Below are 24,321 nucleotides of genomic sequence, written 5' to 3' on the forward strand. Positions count from 1 at the left end.
CCTGCTTTGAAGTTTGCATGTTCTCCCACACTCCAAAAGACATGCTGGTAGTTGATTTGCCTCCTGTCTAAATTATCCCTAGAATGTGAGTTAGGGAATTTAGGTTGTAAGCTCCTTGAAGGCAGGACCTGATGTGAATGTACAATATTCATGTAAAGCGCTGTGTAAATTGGAATGTGAACTAATAATAATGTGTGTTTTTTTTTTTCAATCTGGTACATTTTAGAGGAGTTTCCCATTATGTAAACTAAAGAGCTGACATTGCAAATAAAAACTGTGTGTGGGGGTGGGGCTCGCTCTTCCACCCCCTTTCTGGCCTGCAGTACTGTATACTCAGATAAGGGTGTTAGTGGTTTTGGGGGGGAGTCACACATTTATTTTTATTTTTTGGGCATTGGGTTCTCCTTCAAATTCATGACAGACCGAAGAGAACATGCTCTTTTGTGACGTGTTGGCTATGTTGTTTCCATCCTGCAAATCACTGCTGACAGCAGGGGTGAGTCACTGGTTGTTATGATGCCAGCAGGTGCTGTCTCCCAACAACCCACATAATTTACAGGCAAAAATTTATTTCAGTGAGTTTAGGAGGTCTCTGGCCATATTTCAGTGTGGGTTCATGCAGAACACATTCAAAATGTTCTAATTTGGTGGGCTGCACTGGGGTGAACTAGAGCCATTGGAATAGATGGGAAATACTGAACATGTGTTTTGGATGCTGATGACGAATGTGCTTGTCAGCAATTTGGGAGAAGCAGCCCTCAAAGGAACTTGGACATTTAACATTCTCTGTTGTGCATGGCACAGGCACATATGCTTATATAACCTGTAACAGATGGGCCCGTGGGACCCAGAAGCTCTTGAAAAGTATGAGATGTTTCCACTTCCCCGACGACTCTTATGTCTAAAATCATCCTATGTCCACTAGGGGCATAGGATGACTGAGAAATGATATCGTGGACTACCTGAGATGGGGCAGTAATGATTATCCACAATATATTCCAGGATATCTTTAAAGATTTAATTACTGTTTGTTGATTCTGAACTCAACAGGTTAATTGAAAGATGTTAAGGTCATCAACTCCAGCACACTTGTCTGTCTGTTGTGATGTAAATGAATCTAGGATGGCTTCTGAGGATCTTTCATTGTGGCTTGTGCTAATTGACCCTGTATTGTGTGAAGGTCTATTGATGATAAATGTATATTGTGAGTTAACAGACAGCCTAAAGGTGTATGAATTATCAGTTGTAGTTAATTAGCTCATGTAAATTATGTCAGAGCTGGAGCCAGAATGTCTACTAAAAGATGTGTATTGGGCTCGTTAGGAACCATTGTCTAATGTTGTGAATGGAGTTAGGTCATTTTCCATTTGGTTACTGCAGTATTCTTTTTGTGTATATAAGAGCCTGCTTTCTCAAAAAAAGATTGGCTTTTCTGTTGAACCTCAAACAGAGCTGTGTCTCGTTAATGGGGGAAATTTTATGGGTCGCGTTCGCTGGATTGTGGAGTGTCTAAAGCTGCCTTGGGTTCGGGAATGGAATATCCTAAACGGCTTTAACCCCTGTCCCATTTGGGGTTCCGTTACATAACCCTTGCTTTCTTTCTGTGCTTACTAATAGACTGAACTTTGTCCTGTAGTGTGTCAAATTGATGCACATAGCTAAGGCTGCTAATCAGGTACAGACACATTAGGCATACATGAAGAAACAGATTGAATGACACTGGTGGGCACATCCTTTATTGGCTGTGTGTAGGCAGGCTCACAATACAACTTATGTTCTATAAAGTACTGCAGTAGTCGGGTTTGCTTTGCCTGAGAAGAGGTCAGATTATTTGCTGTCAGTCCTTGCATTTTTTTTGAAGAGGGGTGATATTGTGCATAATGACAACAACCCAGTAAGGCTGCTTTGATGTTTGTTTTGTGTGGTTGCTGTAATTGTTGTGCATAAGATTCTCAAAAGTGGGTTTTTGTGGACATGGCTTCAATTTTGTGTGTATTTTTTCTGTGGTGAGAGTTATTGTACCTTACCCACTTGCCTACTGGACACTTTAATCCCCTTCCTGCCCAGGCCAATTATCAGTTTTCAGCAACACTGTATCCATATTCAATTTTTATCACTTTTTTCATAGTTTGCTATAGAATTTTTTAAGCAGGTAAATTTTTCTCCTTCACTGATGTGTGAATATGAGGCTGTACTGATGGGAACTGATAGGCTGCACTGATGGCCACTGATGAGGCGGCACTGGTGGGCACTGATAAGGCAGCACTGGTGGGTACTGATGAGGAGGCACTGATGAGGCTGAACTGATAGGCGGCATTAAAAGCGAGGCACTGATTGGCAGCACTGGTGGGCACTGTTGGGACTGCACTGATAATCGGGACACTGATAATCAGTGTCATGATTAACAGTATCGATGTCCGTTTGACAGAAGTTGGTTATCAGGTCTCCTCTCCTCACGCTGATAGCGTAAGGAAAGCCGATAACGGCTTCTGTTTACATTGTGATCAGTTGTCATCGGACACATCAGGGGTGCCCAACCTTTTGAAGAGCGAGAGCCACTTAAGCGTCTTGGTAATCGGTCACATGCCACAATGAGTGGAGCGGGTGGATGACAGGTCCGTGTCCACTCTACATATCCAAAGCGGACATGGATACAGCCCGCTCTACTTTATTGGCCCTCCAATCTGATTTGCCCAGATGGAAGGGGATGGATCCCCTTCTGGGTTTTTTTAACGGATCGGATTGATGGTAGTCTGTTTACATCTGCCACTCCATAGAGTTGAATGGAGGGTCTGATTGGGTTGGACTGATCGTGTGAAAGGTGTCTAAGGCTGCTTTCACAATGTGGCTTTCCTGCGGGTTAGCTGTACTTTGCCATAGACTTCTATTATGTGTGGTGCACTTTTTGAAAGCTCACGAAACCTGCAGCTAATAACAGAAGTCTATGGTTCAGTGCAGGTCAAAAACCTTCTGACTTTACAATCACTTTAATTGGCGCCTAAATGAACATATTTAATTGCATCCTCCAGCCACTTCTGCTTTACTCTTTGCAATCTGGTGCTGCTGCGTTTGTCAGAGCCTTCTGTTAAGTGGCAGAGGAGGCACACAACCAAACTGCTGCTCTTATAAGCCCACCTTTACGCACCACATGCATACTTGGAAAACATGCAGGATGCTGATGTTACGGTTGGGATTTGAACCAATGACCCTAGTGCTGCTAGGCAGAAGTGCTAACCACTAAGCCTCTGTGCTGCCTGTAGTTTTAACTAGAATATATAGTAGTACAATGATTCAAACATTAAGATATATAATTATAAGTAGATATTAAAAAATAAAATCGAATTAGACATGAAAAATATTTGTCATATAGAGATATAACTATAATTTTTATAGATATATTTAACATTAGAAAAAAGTATGCATTGCTCTGTAAGGCCCCGTACACACGACCAAACATGTATGCTGAAACTGGTCCGCGGGCCAGTTTCAGCATACATGTTCGGTCGTGTGTAGGCGCGAGCGGGCCGAATTCCAGCAAACATTTGCCCGCCGGGCCTTTTCCCAGCAGACAAATATTCCTGGACGTGTTTTTAAAACCGTCCGCTGGATCCTGCCCGCTCGGACATGTACGGTCGTCAGTACAGAACTACCGTACATGTCCGAGCGCCCGCCGCCCCTCGCATGCGTCGAATGACTTTGACGCATGCGTGGAAGCCTTTAAATGGCAGGCCCGCCCACGTCGCGCGTCATCGCCGCGTCATCGTCGCGGCGACGACGCGGACACGCCCCGCGTATTGTTTACGCGCGGACTTCTGTACGATGGTTAGTACAACCATCGTACAGAAGCCCTCTGGCAGGCATGTACGGTGAAAACGGTCCGACGGACCGGTTTCATCGTACATGTTTGCTCGTGTGTACCGGGCCTTACATTCATTAAAATGCCTTAATTTGCAGAACATGTAAAAAAAACCACCACAAAACGGGTTGGGAATATTATCATTAGTATCAAAAGCAGCCAATCAAGAAATCACACTTCCCAATTGTTTCTTTTGACACGCAAATGTACCCTTGGCTAAATCCTGGCAGTTTCTACGCTCTCTAGGAACCACGTTTAGCATTTTATATTATGCTTCTCTATTCACCACGTTGAAGTCTTAGGCACCTTTCACACGGGGCAGATCAGTAATGATCCGCCTCCGTATGTCCGTAAGCTCAACGGGGATCGCTCTTCCGTCTGGAAAATCGGATGTTTGCGGAGGCGGACGATTACGGGTGTCAGCGGATGTTCATCCGCTGATACCCGCAATCACATAGGGACCAATGTATGTCCCTTTTTCATGCGCAAACGGATGGATGAAAAAGCAGACATACGGTCCGCATGTGTGAAAGGGGCCTTAATTGTTTCAATTAGGTGCCATTAAGAGTCTAACATCTATTGCTTCACCTTATTCTTAGTAAATCAACCCCAAAGTGACAAAATACATTTTCACCTATTACATTCATAAAATAATTTGAAGCAGACAGCCATGGAAGATGGAGGAGAAGATGCCTTTGTTAGCATTTATCTATGCCCTACTGGCCCTTTCTTTATAGTTTCATTGTACAGTATTATAAATATTAGTGAAAATAATATATATGATTATTCCAATAATTTTCCATGTGCACTATATTAAATAAAGATATAAATAATGATAATCCAGGTAGAAAATGTAATAATATTACATGATATATCAGTCTCACTTGGCAGAGGATGTTGCATTTTTTGGTGTGTGTTTATGCTTTTGTGCCACACCGTATGGGACATGTGCTGCTATTGTTCCCATCTCCTGAGCTCCTTCCACATGGAACATTTGATCATCAAAGAATATGTGTGGGCGGATTCTTTCCAACAGAGGTCCCTTTGGGGCTCCAGCCAAGAAGAGGGCCTCATCAGTTTCCAGGCCCCAGCTACGCAAGGTCTTTAGTGCTCGAGCCCCACAGCTGGCTGCACTACGAGCAGTAACCAAATACGTACGTATGGGACAGTTCATTCTCATTCCTTTATGGTAGAACTTCTTCTGCAGCTTTCCTAAAGCTTCCAAGAAACATTTTAGAGGACCCTGTAAAAGCATTGAGTTGACGTTAACACAAGAATAATTCTTCTACAATCAGGAAAGCTGATATCATTTACACAGAGAGCATGTAAAATGCAACTGCATTAAAATTACTTAAGACCACTGATATTTAATTTAACATCTCTATCACTTTTTTTTTTTTTTTTTACAACAGAGATGATCTCTATCACTTTCTTAAACAATTGCATGGAATGAGTAAGCTGATTTATTTGGAGGCCAATTACACTACCGGTATATTTTTGGGTTGTGTGAGGAAACGTATGCAAACATGCCGGTAGTGTGTAGAGGGATGAAGTGGATGTGGCACTGCTTGTGGTAAAAAAATGAACATGTGATCACTCAAAGTGTTATACGCTTCTGTAGTTGATGGTAGATAAAAACATCTATGACAGCTGTGTTCAGTAAACATTCATAGTACAATAGTATAAGGCCTCATGCCCACCATACAGCCACTACTAAGAGCGTTTTTTGCAGGTTAAAAACACCTCTCTGTGTTAGCCTATGGCCTCATGCCCACCATGGCTTTTTTTCAATAGTTCCCTATGGAAGTCCATTGATTTGAATAGAAGTCGCAGCAGAAGTCGGGTCAAGAGGATCCGACTTGCGATGCCACTTGTGTGCTGAGAATCTATTAGCACATTTTACCACAAGCAGCACCACACCTACATCATCCCTTGTACACAAATATTCTGACATCTACCTTGGTAGCTGTTTTAGTGGCGGCAGCAGCTATAGAGATGCATATCATTAGGTCCATATCGCGTAACTACCCTTTCATTTTTTTAATGCCGGGAAGTGTCCTTGGTAGAAATCAAACTAGGGCCTAGCATCACAAAGTAAAAATTACTTAGCAGTACTGGATCGCCACAGTGAAAATAGGCTGGTCCCTTGGGTCTGGTGGTTGTCTAGGGGCCCTCAGAAAAAGAAAAGTAAGGGGCAGCATGGTGGCTTAGGTGGGTATTATTTCTATCTTGCCCTACTGGGTCCTTGGTTCAAATCTCAGCCTGTACTTGTGTGTGTTGCTTCCTACCACATGGGGAACTGTGCTGTATAGCAGACATGGAGACCAAATTGATATGGAGCCTTGCAATCAGGAACATGCATGCTAGGCCCAGGAAGCCTAATGCAGTGTAGCATCTTGTACAGTATGCGACAATGAGTTTTGTTTTGATGAATGGCTACATAAGAGTGTGATCTGGGGATAGGCTGGTCCCATGGTAGACAGGTTAATTGGTTTTTCTGCAAGCTGGTCGGTAAGTAGGCTTGGTTTTTCCCTGGGCATTCCCCAGGTTTTTGTTGTTATCTGCTTTAGCCTTCCAATGCTACTTACTGTTATGGCCAGCTATAGATGGGGTCAGTGGACATGTTTATGCTTCACCTGTGGTGTTTATATTGGTCCATCAGTGCACCAACACCTTTGCAGCCAATTGTGCTATATGCTGGGTGCTTGGTGTGCTCTTGTACCCTTTAAAGGAGGGGTGGCTTCCTTCAGTTCACCTGCCCCTGTCTATCCATTAAAATGCATGTGCCTCCACTTGTGGGACGCTCATTGTTAGTGTTAGGACCACAGATATTACAGGGTGCCTTGGAGCGGCTCTGTGGCTCACGCATGCGTTTGCAAATGCGTGCGGACCGAACCCCTGTTTTTTAACGCATACTGTAGACAGGTTAATTGGTTTTTCTGCAAGCTGGTCGGTAAGTAGGCTTGGTTTTTCCCTGGGTATTCCCCAGGTTTTTGTTGTTATCTGCTTTAGCCTTCCAATGCTACTTACTGTTATGGCCAGCTATAGATGGGGGCAGTGGACATGTTTATGCTTCACCTGTGGTGTTTATATTGGTCCATCAGTGCACCAACACCTTTGCAGCCATTGTGCTATATGCTGGGTGCTTGGTGTGCTCTTGTACCTTTTAAAGGAGGGGTGGCTTCCCTTCAGTTCACCTGCCCCTGTCTATCCATTAAAATGCATGTGCCTCCACTGTGGGGACGCTCATTGTTTAGTGTTAGGACCACAGATATTACAGGGTGCCTTGGCGCGGCTCTGTGGCTCACGCATGCGTTTACAAATGCGTGCGGACCGAACCCCTGTTTTTAACGCATACTGTAGACAGGTTAATTGGTTTTCTGCAAGCTGGTCGGTAAGTAGGCTTGGTTTTTCCCTGGGCATTCCCCAGGTTTTTGTTGTTGGTCCCATGATTAGTCTGGTCTGTTTTACTTGAGGACTGTCATTATCAATGGGTTAAACCACATTGGAAAGCACTGCCTCACTAGGGTAGTGGCTTATAACTACCTCATATTGGACTAAGAATATTTAAAGGCATGCAGGTGGGTCAGCAAGTTAGCTCAGAGAAAGAGGGCTTGTCCCTTTAAACACATCAGCATACTTGCATTTATTACATTGGTCATGGAGGTTCTAAGAAACCCTGATACTGGTTTGGATATATACGTGTGTTTTTAACACTTTTGTGAGTTTTAACACATTTTTTAAACAATGGTGTCTGTAATGCTGCAATGGCTGATGCAGCTTTTTATGTTTTTGTTTGTCTTTTATTAAGTTTTTTACCACACTCAAAAAACATGCTAGTAGTTAAACTGACCCTAGTACATGCATGTGTGTATGTATGCATGTGAGCTCCTTGATGGCAGAGACTGGGTTGAATGCACAGTATGTAAAGTGCTGCATAAATTGTCAGCACTAAACAAATGCCTGCAATAAATAGAAAAGCTGGCTTTTCTAAATTTAGCCCAAATTATTTGGGTGGCTGTACAGCAGGCAGAGGTCCCTTTGGTTTTTATTGACAGTTTTGAGTACAGTATCATGGTAGTTTGCTGCTTTGCAATCACATGCCATTTTGTAACTGAATACATTAGGAAAGATCTCAACAGTAAAGCTACAACACACCACTATTCTCTACAGTCACGTCTAGATTACACTTAAAGCAGTATTAAATCCAAAACCAAAAAAGCTAAATCATTACATGTGGTGGCTGCATCAGTTTTATTTTCTTTTCCCCTCCGTTTTCAGCTGGTGATCTGGCCAGTAACATACATCCTGCATCAGCTGACCCGTAAGTAATAGGACTGTTTGCCTATATTATTACCCCCCTTTTTTTCTTAGTCTTGGAAAGTCACTAATTTGTATACAATATTACTATTCTGGCATTTTTTATTACCCTTTTAGTTAATTTTCTTGCATCTGCTCCTGAGGAATTGGACAGGGATCCACGAAATGCGTAGAGCTATAGGATGCCAAGAATTTGTGGATCGCTATATATTATGTAATCATGTATCTCCATTTGCTAAGAATTATATATCTCTATCTGAAAAAAACATCATGTATACGAACAGCAAGATTTTTTTAATGAATTTATATCGCGTATTATGGTAATTTATTATAAATCAGCTCATTGCCTTGTTTTATTTCAAATTTTATTGTGTCTATTAAGTGTTAATTTGAAACTTGCTATTATGCATTAAATGTGTAATCATGTTTACTAATATGTTTTTAGAAGTGATTTGCCTTTCCCATGACCTATGTATCTATTTGTTGTTCCTCCATGGATTGTGCAAATATCATGCACAACATTGAGGTTTGTTTGAACAAAACTTGTGGGGGTTTAATTTAATGCAGATGTTTTTATAATTTAAACAAGGCCAAGGATAAATCCAAGGAAAAAATTCCAAGCTTACTTACCGACCAGCCCGCGGACAACCGAATCAACTTGTCTAAAAGTATGCATTAAAAACAGGGGTTTAGTCTGTACACATTTGCAAATACATGCGTAAGCTACTGGCCCTGCCAAAGCACCCTAGTATCTGTAGTTCCTATCACTGACTGATGAGTGACCCCTCCTTAACCACTTAAGATCCGGACCATTATGCAGGTTAAGGACCTTGCCCCTTTTTGCGATTCGGCACTGCGTAGCTTTAACTGTCAATTGCGCGGTCGTGCGATGTGGCTCCTAAACAAAATTGTCGTTCTTTTTTTCCCCACAAAGAGCTTTCTTTGGTGGTATTTGATCACCTCTGCGGTTTTTATTTTTTGTCCTATAAACAAAAATAGAGCGACAATTTTGAAAAAAAATCTATATTTTTTACTTTTTGCTATAAAAAAAATATCCCCAAAAAAGATATAAAAAAACATTATTTTTCCTCAGTTTAGGCCGATACATATTAGTCTACCTATTTTTGGTAAAAAAATTAGCAATAAGCGTTTATCGATTGGTTTGCGCAAAATTTATAGCGTTTACAAACTTGGCGGAACACATCGGACACTTTAGACACATTTTTGGGACCATTGTCATTTTCACAGCGAAAAGTGCTATAAAAATGCACTGATTACTGTGAAAATTACAATGGCAGTGAAGGGGTTAACCACTAGGCGGCGCTAAGGGGTTAAGTGTGCCCTGAGGGAGTGATTCTTACTGTAGGGGGGCGTGGTTGTAGGTGGGACATCACTGATCATTGTTCCCTATAACAGGAAACAGACGATCAGTGTCACTGCCACACAGAAGAATGGGGAAGGTGTGTTTACACACACCTCTCCCCGTTCTTCAGCTCCTGTGACCGATCGCGGGACATCGGCAGCGATCGGGTCTGCGGGCGTGGTCACGGAGCTTTGGACTGGGTCGCGAGCGCGCCGCCGTCGGCGCCCACGCGACTTCACAAGTGGGCTCTTAACCACTTAAGCCCCAGACCATATGGCTGGTCAAAGACCAGAGCACTTTTTGCGATTTGGCACTGCGTCGATTTAACTGCCAATTGCGCGGTCGTGCAACGTGGCTCCCAAACAAAATTGGCGTCCCTTTTTTCCCACAAATAGAGCTTTCTTTTGGTAGTATTTGATCACCTCTGCGGTTTTTAGTTTTTGCGCTATAAACAAAAATAGAGCGACAATTTTGAAAAACAATAATATTTTTTACCATAATAAATATCCCCCAAAAATATATACATTTTTTTTTTCCCTCAGTTTAGGCTGATACATATTCTTGGGAAAAAAGAGGATCACCGCTCCAGGTGGGTCGCTTTGTAGAGTAGACTGACTCAGGATACCGTGGGTGCTGGCAATGCACTGACCATGCATAAGATACGAAGAGAGGAAACGGATCGCCGCACTCCAATAGCCAAAAAGGTTGTCTTTTTATTCAAACGAACAGCAAATACATCACTTCACAAGGTTACAGCAAAGGAACAGGGGAACAGCCGACGCGTTTCACACTGAGCTAGTGCTTAATCATGGCTGATACATATTCTTCTACATTATTTTCGTAAAAAAAAATAAGCATTTATTGATTGGTTTGCGCAAAAGTTATAGCGTTTACAAAATAGGGGGTAGTTTTATGGCATTTTTATTAATATTTTTTTTTTTTACTAGTAATGGCGGCGATCAGCGATTTTTTTTTCGGTACTGCGACATTATGGCGGACACTTCGGACACTTTTGACACATTTTTGGGACCATTGGCATTTTTATAGCGATCAGTGCTATAAAAATGCATAGACGTATATCGGCGTGAAGGGGTCCTTAAGTGGTTAAAGGTACAGGTGCACACAGGTGTAGTTCCTCTCCACTCATCAGTCAGTGATAGGAACTACAGATACCAGGATGCCTTGGCGGGGCTCTGTAGCTTCCGCATTTATTTGCAAAAGTGTGTAGACTAAACCCCTGTTTTTAACGCATACAGGTGGATTCACTTGTCCGCCAGCTGGTCGGTAAGTAAGCTTGGAATATTTCCTTGGATTTATTCTTGGCCTTGTTTATATCCATTTGCCCTACAATGCTGCTTACTGTAATGGCCAGTCATAGGTGGGGGTAGTGGACCCATTTTTTGCAAAGATGTTTTTTTTTTTTTTTATCAATTAACTTTTTTATTGAAGACAAAAAAGAAAGTGGAGTACATTTCTCACAACATACAAACCCATATGATACAGCATGAGGAGAGACAGAGAGACAAGGCACAGGTCTGCTTTCTTATTTCCTTTTGCTATACTAGTGCAAATAGTAACGAATATGGACCGTCTGCACGGTCCTACACAATAACAGGCACATAACTGAGGTTGAGGATGCTGTGTCATAGCGACGCATGTCATCATGTTGCAAAAACTTTAAACATGGAAGGGTCATGAAGACTGGTATGGTATTTTGTGCCAATCTCAGATTTTGTGTTCTGTTTTATATGATAGTTTTAACTGTTACATTTTGTGAATGATAATTTGAAAGTGCTTTTTTCTTCTTTATATTTTTTGGGTCCACCAGAGTATTTGTTAAAGCATGTAATGGGTGTATGAGCCATAAGCTGTCTTAAAGATCCCAGGTGTTCTTACACACCTGTGGGACAGTGGCGGTGCGTCTATAGAGTGCGCTGGAGCGCCGCCCCCTCTGGCTCTCGCACCGCCACTGATAACATAGATTCATGCATTGCATGAATCTATGTTATTGTTGCCGGCCGCTGCCGCAGCTATTCAGATGGCCGGATGGGTGAGCGCCGACCACCTTAATAATGGCAGATGGTTGGCTGTGCGGAAGTGCCTATCAGAGCCCTCCGCTCCCGGAAGCTTATCCTCGGGATGTACGGGAGGTGCGTTCCTTGGATAAGACTGACGGCCGTCTCAGCCAATCAGGTTCACCGATTCTGGTTATCGGTAACCTGATTGGCTGAAGCGCCATCGAGGGCGGGAGAAGACATCGAGTGACGTGGAAGGAGAAAGGTAAGTGCCGGGCGGGGGGGTATTTTACAGGGCACAGCGGTGATAATGGGCACAGAGGCGACAATGGGTACAGTGGTGACAAAGGTCACAGTGCCATCAATGGGTACAGTGGTGACAAAGGGCACAGTGGCATCAATGGGTACAGTGGCGACAAAGGGCACAGTGGCGACAAAGGGCACAGTGGCATCAATGGGCACAGTGGTGACAATGGGCACAGTGGCAACAATTAAAGGGTACAGTGACATGCACAGTGGCAACAATGGGCACAGTGGCGACAATTAAAGGGCACAGTGGTGACAATTGGCACAGTGGCGACAATTGAGGGTCACAGTGGCTGCGTTTGATGGCATGGCACAGTGGTGACAATTGATGACACATTGGCTGTGTTTGATGGCATGGCACAGTGGCTGCGTTTGATGGCATGGCACAGTGGCTGCGTTTGATGGCATGGCACAGTGACTGCGTTTGGCATGGCACAGTAGTGCGAATTGATGGCATAGTGACTGCGTTTGATGGCATGGCACAGTGGTGACAATTAATGGCACAGTGGCTGCGTTTGATGGCATGGCACAGTGGTGACAATTAATGGCACAGTGGCTGCGTTTGATGACATGGCACAGTGGTGACAATTGATGACACAGTGGCTGTGTTTGATGGCATGGCAGAGTGACTGCGTATGATGGCATGGCACAGTGACTGCGTTTGATGGCATGGCACAGTAGTGCGAATTGATGGCATAGTGACTGCGTTTGATGGCATGGCACAGTGGTGACAAATGATGGCACAGTGGCTGCGTTTGATGGCATTGCACAGTGGTGACAATTGATGGCACAGTGGCTGTGTTTGATGGCATGGCACAGTGGTGACAATTGATGTCACAGTGGCTGCATTTGATGGCATGGCACAGTGGTGACAATTGATGGCACAGTGGCTGCATTTGATGGGCACAGTGAGGCTGCAATTTTATAGCAAAACTATCACAGTCTGTGAAGAAAACAGCTTTTATTGGTGACAAGTGCAAATACACTCCTCTCTGTGGTGGGTAAAGAGTGCAAATGAGGAGGTTGCTTCGGGTACACAGGCAATAGAGAGTAGGGAAGGGGGTCGGTAAATGTGTCTTTTACTGGCCCTATCCTTTTCTGAATTGGACACAGTGAACTGTGTTTACTATGCTTCAGTTTGTGAATGAACAGGAGCCTCTGTCTCCTGTTAATTCATCTTCAATGCTGAGGCCACAGAGAAGGGAATTTAGTAATATGTTCCTCAATTCCATGTCAGGGGTCTGTCCCTGATATTTCATCCATGCCCCCCTCCCACAACAGTGTTTAAAATAATAAATAAAATAAAAAATTGTAATTTATTTTTTTAAATTGTAAAAATAATTTTATTATTTTACATTTTTGTAATTCTAACAGCAGCCCTGTCCATAAGGTCATTTCTCATGGGGCAGATTCCACACTGATCAGCAGGGGATCTGTAAGCTGAGCACAGCTGGACGGATGTCACACGTGTCTGATCAATCTATGCAGGGTGGACACAGACAGCCCTACCTGCCCGCCTGAAAAACTGAAAGGCAGATCTGATCAGAACAGCCTTAAGAAAAGGGCCTTAATGGTTTCATTAAATAAAACCTGACCTCTGTGTAATGTATGGTCAGTGCATCTGGTGAGTGTTTTATTTTATTGGTGGGGAAACTGTGGAGGAAAGTATTTGTAAGGCCCCGTACACACGGCCGAGGAACTCGACGTGCCAAACACGTCGAGTTCCTCGTCGAGTTCTGGGATGAAGCCGCCGAGGAGCTCGGCGGGCCGCCTTCTCCCATAGAACAACGAGAAAATAGAGAACATGTTCTCTATTTTCTCGACGAGCCAAAAGTGTACAGACGACAGAGTTTCTTGGCAGAATCCGGGTTTTGACCGAGTTTCTCTGTGAATTCTGCCGAGAAACTCTGTCGTGTGTACGAGGCCTTAGACACCAGGTTTTTACTTTTTTATTAACTTTGGATTAAAGTTCACAGCGCTGCATACCTTTCCTGATGAATGTTTCTAAAAACTGCATGTCGTCTGATTATGTTGGCTGCTGAATAAGATTGGTCACAGGTCAGCACAGACTTTAAAGAACAAAAATGATTTATTTTATGCCTTATGCCGCGTACACACGATCATTTTTTGGCATGAAAAAAAAATTTGTTTTTAAAAACGTCATTTAACCACTTGCCGACCGCGCTATAGCAAAAATACTGCTACAGCGCGGTCGAGTTACTCTGACAGGACGTCCCTGGGACGTCCTCGTGCACTTCCGCGTTTGCGCGTCCCCTGGGGCGCGCTCGCGGAAGTGTCCGTGCTCGCCGGGTCTAGAAGACCCGGCGCATCACGGATGACGGTAAATTGCCGCTAATCGCGGCCGTTTACCACGTGATCGCTCCGTCAAATGACGGAGCGATCACTTGTAAACAAACCGGCGTCATTTGATGACGCCGGTTCCTCCCTCTCCTCTCTGTACCGTTCGCTACAGAGAGGGGGGGAGCGCGGGGTGTCAGCAGTGCTGTGGCTGGATCTGTGACAACTGCATTCACAGATCCAGCCATCCTTCCCTGCGCAATACTCTGCAATAACCCATACTCTGCCTGCAATACCCCCAATACTCTGCCTGCAATACCCCCAATACTCTGCCTGCAATACCCCCAATACTCTGCCTGCAATACCCCCAATACTCTGCCTGCAATACCCCCAATACTCTGCCTGCAATACCCCCCAATACTCTGCCTGCAATACCCCCAATACTCTGCCTGCCATACCCCCAATACTCTGCCTGCAATACCCCCAATACTCTGCCTGCCATACCCCCAATACTCTGCCTGCCATACCCCCAATACTCTGCCTGCCATACCCCCAATACTCTGCCTGCCATACCCCCAATACTCTGCCTGCCATACCCCCAATACTCTGCCTGCCATACCCCATACTCTGCCTGCCATACCCCATACTCTGTCTGCCATACCCCATACTCTGCAATACCCCGATACTCTGCAATACCCTGCGCAATACTCTGCAATACCCCAATACTCTGCAATACCCCAATACTCTGCAATACCCCAATACCCTGCGCGATACTCTGCAATGCCCCAAATACTCTGCAATGCCCCAAATACTCTGCAATGCCCCCAATACTCCGCAATACCCAAATACTCCGCAATATCCAAATACTCCGCAATACCCAAATACTCTGCATATATAATGTTTTGGGGTTCTATGTAATTTTCTAGCAAATAAATGGTGATTTTTTCCATGTAGGAGAGAAATGTCACAATTGGCCTGGGTGCTCCAGAACGCCTGATGGTGCTCCCTGCATGTTGGGCCTCTGTATGTGGCCACGCCGTGTAAAAGTCGCACACTTGGGGTATCGCCATACTCTGGAGGAATAGCAGAATGTGTTTTGGGGTGTCATTCGTGGTATGCATATGCTGTGTGTGAGAAATAACCTGCGAATATGACAGAAACAAGTTTTTATTTATTTATTTTTACAGAATTTTCTGTCGTTTTTCTTTTATAGCGCAAAAAATAAAAAACCCAGAGGTAATCTAATACCACCAAAAGAAAGCTCTATTTGTGTGAAAAAAAGGACAAAAATTTCAAATGGGTACAATGTTGTATGACTGAGTAATTGTCATTCAAATTGTGAGAGCACCGAAAGCTGAAAATTGGTCTGGTTAGGAAGGGGGTTTAAGTGCCCAGTGGTCAAGTGGTTAAAATGATCGTGTGTGGGCTGCACATCGTTTTTCAGTTTCTGAAAAACGAAAAAAATTTTTTCCGAACATGCTGCATTTTTTAACGTCGTTTTAAAAAATGACGTTTTTCGGGTTGTAAAAAATTATCGTGTGTGGGCTAAAACGACGTTTTAAACCCGCGCATGCTCAGAAGCAAGTTATGAGATGGGAGCGCTCGTTCTGGTAAAAATACCGTTCATAATGGAGTAATTACATTCATCACGCTGTAACAGACAAAAAAGCGCGAATCGTCTTTTACTAACACGGAATCAGCTAAAGCAGCCCAAAGGCGAATAGAACTTCCCTTTTAGAGTGCCGTTGTACGTGTTGTACGTCACTGCGCTTTGTTCATCATTTTTTAAAAACGATGGTGTGTGGGCAACGTCGTTTTTAATGATGAAGTTGGAAAAACTTTGTTTTTTGGACATGCTGAAAAACGACGTTTTCTTTCATGCCGAAAAATGATCGTGTGTACGCGGCATTAGCTTGGATTTATCAGTAAAATTCCTTTTAGCACAGTAAAAGAAGAGGGCTAACAAAACATTCATTCAAGTAATATAGGGATGCCAGTACCTGTGCCAGTGGTTTGTTCTCATAAGCCTTCTCATGTTCAAAGAACATATCTAAGCCATGCTCCTTCACTATCTTCTCAGATTCATCAGAAAAAAGGACAGCATCTCCATCAAATGCCACTCGCAGCTGATCCTCATTAATAGCCACATTGTGACTCGGGCTAAAAATGGTGGCAGCAGCAATACCTGTGAGCGTGATGAGAAAAAAATAAAATAAAAATCTAGTTAAGATTGTTTATAACATATCATTTTAGTTTTTATTGACGACTTGACTCATGGTTGTCTGATTGTATACCAGTAATGCATCTAAAGATGAATTTCAACCTTGCCTTCAGCCTTAAATGGTTATACAGGTTCCTATCCAGTACTGGAATATTTTTTTCTGATTTCACTGCAAACTGTGAGCTGATCGTAGTGTGCATTAGAAGCTGCAGAAAGTCAGAACCTGCCAAATCTCCTGGCTGGAGGATATCCGGTATCATCTAATGCTTTCTTCCCCAGCCTGACTGTCTCTGGCATTCAGGCCCCCTTTGGGAAGAGGTCTAGTCAGCAACTGGGGCTGTGATCCTTGACAAGGAACAAGGCAGAATAAATGACTTACATAGTTACATATTAGGTGAGGTTGAAAAAAGTCCATCAAGTCCAATCTATGTGTGTGATTATAGGCAGGCCCGTCGCAACAGGACTGGCAAACCAAGCAATTGCTTGGGGCCCCGAGTTAGCAAGGGGCCCCCAAGCTGGCTCGTCTGTCTGCCTGCTGCTATGTTCACAGGCAGGGCCGGTGCTCCCACTAGGCGTACTAGGCAGCCACGAGTATAGCGGGAGGCAGCTCCAGATGGCTAGCTGCAGAGTCGCTGGGCGGGGAGAATGTGCAGTCAGATCCCCCCCCCCTCCCCAGATCCAGGGGCGACCATGCCGATGTCCAGCAGCAGCTGTGGGTGTCAGCTCTCTGCCTGCCCCGCCTCCCTCCCTTGGTGATGTGCAGCCATTGGAGGAGCAGGGCGGGCGGCATTGTGCACAGAGCGGGAGGGATCCACCCAGCCTGGTACATACTGGACATATGAAACACACTGGGCCGAGGCCTCCAGGCCACTTCTGGAGCTGGATGAGTCAAAAGTAAAGATGCTGCTGCAGCCCGCCCCCGTTAAAACAAGCCATCTCCGCGGCCAGCAGCCGAAGCCCGGGGTGGAACCGAATGATCAGCTGATCTGAATGGGGGAGGAGCTGGAAGAAGTCTCTCGTGATCCTGGGACTGGTGACAACGACTGACGCCCACTACCTGACGTGGAGAGAGCTGGAAAAAAGTGCCACAAGGTAAGAACTTGTCAGGGGGGGGGGGCGCAGGGGATGAGGGCTTCCAGTCAGACCTTTTCACTGGTGTGTGCCCCCCTCCACTTGGCTGCACCTCCCCCCCACCTGTCTCATCCCCCCGACTTATCCTCCCACCTGGCTCATCCATCCACCTGACTTATCCTCCCACCTGGCTCACCCCCCCACCTGGCTCATCCCCCACCACCTGACTTATCCTCCCACCTGGCTCACCCCCCCCCCCACACCTGGCTCATCCCCCACCACCTGGCTCATCCCCCCATCTGGTTAACCCCCCCCCCACCTGACTCATCCCACCATCTTGCTCATCCATCCACCTGACTCATCCATCCACCTGGCTCATTCGTCCACCTGGCTCATCCATCCACCTGGCTCATTCATCCATCTGGCTCATTCATCCACCTGGCTCATCCATCCACCTGACTCATTCATCCATCTGGCTCATCCATCCACCTGGCTAATCCATCCACCTGGCTCATCTATCCACCTGGCTCATCCATCCACCTGGCTCATCCATCCATCTGACTCATCCATCCATCTGACTCATTCATCCACCTGGCTCATCCATCCACCTGGCTCATCCATCCACCTGGCTAATCCATCCACCTGGCTCATCTATCCACCTGGCTCATCCATCCACCTGGCTCATCCATCCATCTGACTCATTCATCCACCTGACTTATCCATCCACCTGGCTCATCCCCCCACCTGGCTCATCTCCATTCCTGACTCATCCCCCCACCTGACTCATCCATCTACATGGCTCATCCTCCGCCTCACTCACCCCCCCCACCTGGCTCACCCCACCACCTGGCTCACCCCACCACCTGGCTCACCCCCCCCACCTGGCTCACCCCCCCCACCTGACTCATCCCCCCCACCTGACTCATCTATCCACCTGGCTCATCCATCCACCTGGCTCATCCCCCCCACCTGTTTAATCCCCTCACCTGGCTGCACCCCCTCTCCTGGTCACCTGGAGTTCTGGTGCTAAAACTTTTTATTTATTTTGGGGGGGGGGGGGGCGCAAGTAGCTGGTCTCGCCTAGGGTGCAAAATAGTCTAGCACCGGCCCTGTTCACAGGCTGCATTGCATTTGCAGGCGCGCCGCACACGAGTCTGTCCCGGCCTTCGGTAAGATCACAGCACAGCCCCACGTCTCATCTTGAGTGCAAAAGACAAGGCAGGGGGTGGGGGCCCCCACCCCCCTGCCTGTCTTATTCACAAAGATATGAGCTACGGCCGCTCTGGACAAAGCACAGGACTGTTTAAGTTAAGAAGTGGGTAATTGGCTGCTATTGCTGCGAAAGCGGTCACAGCAATCAATCACTCACTTTAACATTAATAGTCTCCCCGTGTCCAAGGCTTGGGCCGGGGTGCTTCTCATCGATTCGTGTGTGAATAAGTAATGCTCTGTGGGGAGGGGGAGTGCTGTGCTGTATGGGGACAGGAGTCCTACTATCGAGGGGGGTCAGAGATGGGGGGACAAGTCTGTGAGGGGGGGTCAGTCTGTGATGGGGGGTCAGTCTGTGATGTGGGGTCAGTCTATGATGGGGGCACCAGTGTGATGGGGGGTCAGTCTGTGATGGGGCACCAGTTTGTGATGGGGGGATCAGTCTGTGATGGGGGGTTATAGCGGAATTACCCGTGACAAACAGAGACTTTGGAAGGATGCGGGGTACTCTGTACCGGCGTCACCAAGGAGTCTTATGTCTAGGGTCACCTATGTCCGATAGGGCCCACAGGGTGACTGAAAAATGATATCCTAAAATACAGGACAGGGGACATTACTGATAGCTCATATTGCAAAGTGTTGGTTTATTCTATGACTCATCTCTCTGTGTAGAACTGTTGACATGTTAAATGAGGCTGGCTCTTGAAAGGCCTTTCATTGTGTGATAACACTGTTTAAAGCCTAATGATGCTCAGAGGTGAATACCTCCCTGTCGGTGACAGACCGTCTGTCTAAAGATGTGGATTGAGGGGAATTCATTGTGTGATGGTGTTTTGTTTGAATTCTGTTAATGAAGGAATGTGACTTCTCAGGTGGAGTGATTAGGTCATGTTAATTATAGACCGGCGCCGAGAAGTCTGGAATGTTTAGCAATTAGCCATCTGAAGGTGTATTGAAGCCCCCCAGGGTGTGATGGGTGGGTGGAGAGTTTGATTGTTCCTGTGATCACTGAAACATGCCTTAAAAACTGTATATAAACTTGAGAGCTAACCATTGAAAGTGTTCATATATTTTGAAACCAGTAACAGAGCAAGTCTCGCTTTCTGGGAAATGGATGTCTGATGTCTGTTGGATGGTTGGAGTGTCAGATAAGTTGTCGTGGGTTGATGGAAGGTCGTAGACGGTGGTGACCGTTACATGGGGTCAGTCTGTGATGGGGGCACCAGTCTGTGATGGGGCACCAGTCTGTGATGGGGGCACCAGTCTGTGATGGGGGGCAGTTTGTGATGGGGGCACCAGTCTTTGATGGGGGCACCAGTCTGTGATGGGGGCACCAGTCTGTAATGGGGGCACCAGTCTTTGAGTGTGGGTGAACTTAAACTGTACCGCTATGCTGTGGTTCCTGTAGGCTTTGTGTGCGTGCAGGGGGGGTTGGGGGGCTTCTATGTCCATTTTGCTTGGGGCCCCCAAATTCCTTCAAACGGCCCTGATTATAGGTCAGTATTACATTGTATATCCCTGTATGTTGGGGTTGTTCATGTGCTTATCTAATAGTTTTTTTAAACTATGGATGCTCCCCGCTGAGACCACCGGCTGTGGAAGGGAATTCCACATCCTTGCTGCTCTTACAGCAAAGAACCCTCTACGTAGTTTAAGGTTAAACCTCTTTTCTTCAAATTTTAATGAGTGGCCACGTGTCTTGTTAAACTCTTATCCACAAAAAAGTTTTATCCATATTGTGGGGTCACCAGTACAGTATTTGTAAATTAAAATCGTATCCCCTCTCAAGCAGTGGCGGCTGGTGCTCAAATTTTGGGGGGGGGGGGGGAATGAAAAAAAAAACATAAATTGCAGCCTCACTGTGCCCATCAAACGCAGCTACTGTGCCCATCAATTGCCGCCACTGTGCCCATCAAATGCAGCCACTGTGCCCATCAAATGCAGCCACTGTGCCCACCAAACGCAGCCACTGTGCCATCAAACACAGCCAGTGCCACTGTGCCCATCAAACGCAGCCACTGTGCCATAAAACACAGCCACTGTACCCATAAATTGCTACCACTGTGCCCATTAAACGCTGCCACTGTGCCCATCAAGCGCAGCCACTGTGCCATCAAATGCAGCTACTGTAACCATCAATTGCTGCCAGTGTGCCCTATCAATTGCTGCCAGTGTGCCCCACCAATTGCCGCCAGTGTGCCCCCGCCTGGCGCTAACCTGTCTCGGGGCAGCGCCGTACTCCACGTTCCTTCTGAGTCCTTGATGTCTTCTCCTGTCCTCTTCTGCTATGATTGGAAACCTGATAGGCATTCAATCACAACACCTGTCACTTCAGCCCAGGGCTGGGACAAGGCCATTTGGTGCCCAGGGCGAAGACATTGGCTTTTCTCCAATCAGCTGCTACCATTCCAGTCAGTAGACTGTCAGTAAAAATTAATGGTCTAGCAATTACTTGACCGAGTTCCCCAAGTACCCTCAGATGCAAGCCATCTGGTCACGGTGATTTATTAATGTTAAGTTTCCCAAGTCTAATTTTAATTCTGTCCTCTGTTAACCATGGAGTTGCTCCCTGTGATGTGTCATAAGGATAAACACTGCAGTTTTGGTTGCCCCTCGATTCCCTCGTAAAGTCTGAGGAGAAGATTAAATTCAATACCTTCGCCATCTCCCATTCTTTGTAACCAGACGTCCTTCCTCATTCTTTATGGGGCCAATTTGGTCTGTCCTCCCTTTTTTACTCCCTTTTTTACTGTTTTACATACTTAAATATATTTTTTGCTCTCCTCTCCATGTGTCTTTCATGTTCTATCTTAGCCGCCCTAATTGCACACTTACATTTCTCATTACATTCTTTATAAAGTCTGGATGCCGATGATGATCCCTCGATCTTATATTTTTGAAGGCCTTCTCCTTTGCTTTCATGTGCATTTTTACATTAGAGTTAAGCCATCCAGGGCTTTTGTTCGCTCTTTTAAATTTATTACCCAACAGGATGCTTTGGCTAATGCCCTTATTTAATATGCTCTTAACCTGCCTGGCGGTCTTCCCGAGTCTGACTCGGGGTTAGATTTTCCTGCTGCGAGCGGAAACCCCGAGTCAGACTCGGGCTTGCCTCGCTAGATCCACAGGCACAAGTTACTTACCTTGTCCCTGGATCCAGCGATGCCACCGCGCTGTGTGAGCGAGTGGGACCTCGCTCGATTCACACAGTGCCTCCGTGTGACGCCGATCTCCGTTCCCTGCGACGTTACGACGCACGGGGACGGAGAACGGCGCCAAATTCAAAAAAGTAAACAAACACCTTACATACAGTATACTGTAATCTTATAGATTACAGTACTGTATGTAAAAAAAACACACCCCCCCCTGTCCCCTAGTGGTCTGTCCTGTGTCATGCATGTCATTTTATATAATAAAAACGTTTCTTTCTCCCTGCAAACTGTAGATTGTCCATAGCAACCAAAAGTGTCCCTTTATGTCAAAAATAGTTTTAGATCAGCTAAAAAACAGCGATAATAAATTATAATCACTTGCAGATTGTGCGATAGCGATTTGTGGGGAAATTCGTCATAAAAAAAAAAAAATAATGACAGCAACAATTCTGCAACTGAGCAAATTTCAGTGATTTTGATTTGATTACATTATTGAATAATTTTTATTATAATTATATTATTATTTGTTATAATTATTTATAATTATTTATTATATTATAATTTATAATTTTGTTTTTAAAAAAATGTCATACCTGGGATGCCTATTAGAATCTTGTTTGGTCAGATTTAAGTGAGTTATTTCTAAAAATTACAGACCTACAATATAAAAAGCCAAATTTCCTTGCAAATAATGGTACCGCTTTTAGCATGTTTTTTCTGACAGAATCATACCGCCAGGGAGGTTAAAGCAAACCCATCTCTCCTCTATGTTCTTTGCTCCTAAGATTTTATCCCAATTCATGCTTCTAGCGAGGTTTGTAGTTTAGGGAAGTTCGCTCTTTTGAAATTCAGTGTCTTTGCATTCCCATTATGTTTCCTATTTTTGTGGTTTATACTTAAGCCAATTGACCTGTGATCGCTGTTTCCTAAATTGCCCCATATTTCCACATCCGTGATCAAGTCTGTATTGTTGGTAATCAGTAGATCCAGTAACACTTTATTTCTAGTTGGTGCATCTACCATCTGAACCATGAAATTGTCCTGCAAGACATTTAGGAACTGACAAGCGTTTGACAAATACATGGTTCTCTCCGCCCAGTCTATGTCTGGATAATTAAAATCCCCCATTATGATAACACTTCCCATCTTTGCTGCTAATCCAACTTGTTATAGGAGATCTGTCCCCCCTCCTCCTTCAGGTTAGGGGGCTTATAGCATACCCCCAGTATTATTTTCCATTTAGCTTCATCCCTTTGGAGCTCTACCCTTAAGGATTCCACCTCCTCCCTAGCTCCCTTAGTGATGTCATCTCTCACAATCACTTGTACATTATTCTTGATAAATAGGTATATAACCCTGCGATTAAGGGTATACCCTTGAATGGTTGCCAGCCAATCATTAGAGCTGTTGAACCAGGTCTCTGAAATTCCCACAAAATCCAAATCCTCCTCGTACAACAGTAGCTCTAGTTCACCCATCTTGTCCGCCAGGCTCCTGGCATTGGTGAACATGCCATGTAGTTTAGACCGGTCTCATACTATCCTCTTATTGGGTGTTCCAAGATTACAATTAGGACTTGTTACTATACTTTCCTTGGGTTCATGTGCTTTAGTCAACCTACCACTAATGCCCCGAATACTTCCCTCTGGAATATGTTCTACGCTGACTATCTCTACCTCTGAGCCCTCCCCCAGTCGCCTAGTTTAAAAACCCTATTAACTTTTTGGCCAGCCATCTTTAGTCTCAGCTGATCTGACTTAGTAATTGTAAGTGCCACAATTCTCCTTTCCTCTATCATGCAAGACTTTATTGAACAGCTGCACTAATATGATGATGCTATCATCTTTATGGACTGTTGGGATACTATTTACCATACTTGTGGAATTGCACTGTTGTGATTGTGGACTGTTTTCACTTACTTTAGGTAAAAAAGTTCAATGCAAAGAGCAGCCTCCATGAGGTGTGAAGTAAGGGCTCATACACACGACCGGGTTTCTTGGCAAAAACCAGCAAGAAAACTGCTTCTTGCCGAGATTCCCGTTCGTGTGTACGAGGCATTCAGGTTTCTCGTCTGGAAATCTGGCCAGAATCTCGACGATGAAAAAAAGAGAACTTGCTCTCTTTTTTCTCGTCGAGATTCTTGTCGGCCGAGAGTGTGTATACTTACCTGTCGCCGTGGAAACGAGCACATGCTTGTCATACGCTGTGACATCACCCCGTTCTTTCCTTTCAAGAGAACCGCGGCTTTTTTTAAATGAAAGTCAGTACACGCCAGTGGCAAGAGTTTCTTGCCAAGAATCTCGTCAGGGAAAATGACGGGTTTTTCCTGACGAGATTCTTGGATGTGTGTACGAGGCCTAAGAGACTAAAAGTATGAATTCAAATGCACAGCCAATCATTTTTTTTTTTTAGTGCAAGCTTGATTAGCCTAAAAGCTGATGGGGGTTAGGGAAAGGGGTCACCCTCCTAGCGGTGAAAGAGCACCCCCTCATGGAACACATGTCATGACC

At 45.0% G+C, this 24,321-nt stretch overlaps 1 protein-coding gene across 1 annotated transcript in view; it reads right to left on the reverse strand.

Moving 5' to 3' along the window:
* Positions 1–4,529: 4,529 nt before the first annotated feature.
* Positions 4,530–24,321, reverse strand: part of NT5C1A (5'-nucleotidase, cytosolic IA) — a 51,833-nt gene continuing 32,041 nt past the window's right edge. The window contains exons 5-6 of the mRNA XM_040336963.1: positions 16,159–16,343; positions 4,530–5,099 (exon numbers count right to left, since the gene is read on the reverse strand). Of these exons, the coding sequence (XP_040192897.1) occupies positions 4,737–5,099; positions 16,159–16,343 (548 nt within the window). The 3' untranslated portion in view covers positions 4,530–4,736. The remainder of the gene's footprint in view (positions 5,100–16,158; positions 16,344–24,321) is intronic.

Source organism: Rana temporaria, chromosome 2, assembly GCF_905171775.1.
Source record: "Rana temporaria chromosome 2, aRanTem1.1, whole genome shotgun sequence".
Taxonomy (NCBI): domain Eukaryota; kingdom Metazoa; phylum Chordata; class Amphibia; order Anura; family Ranidae; genus Rana; species Rana temporaria.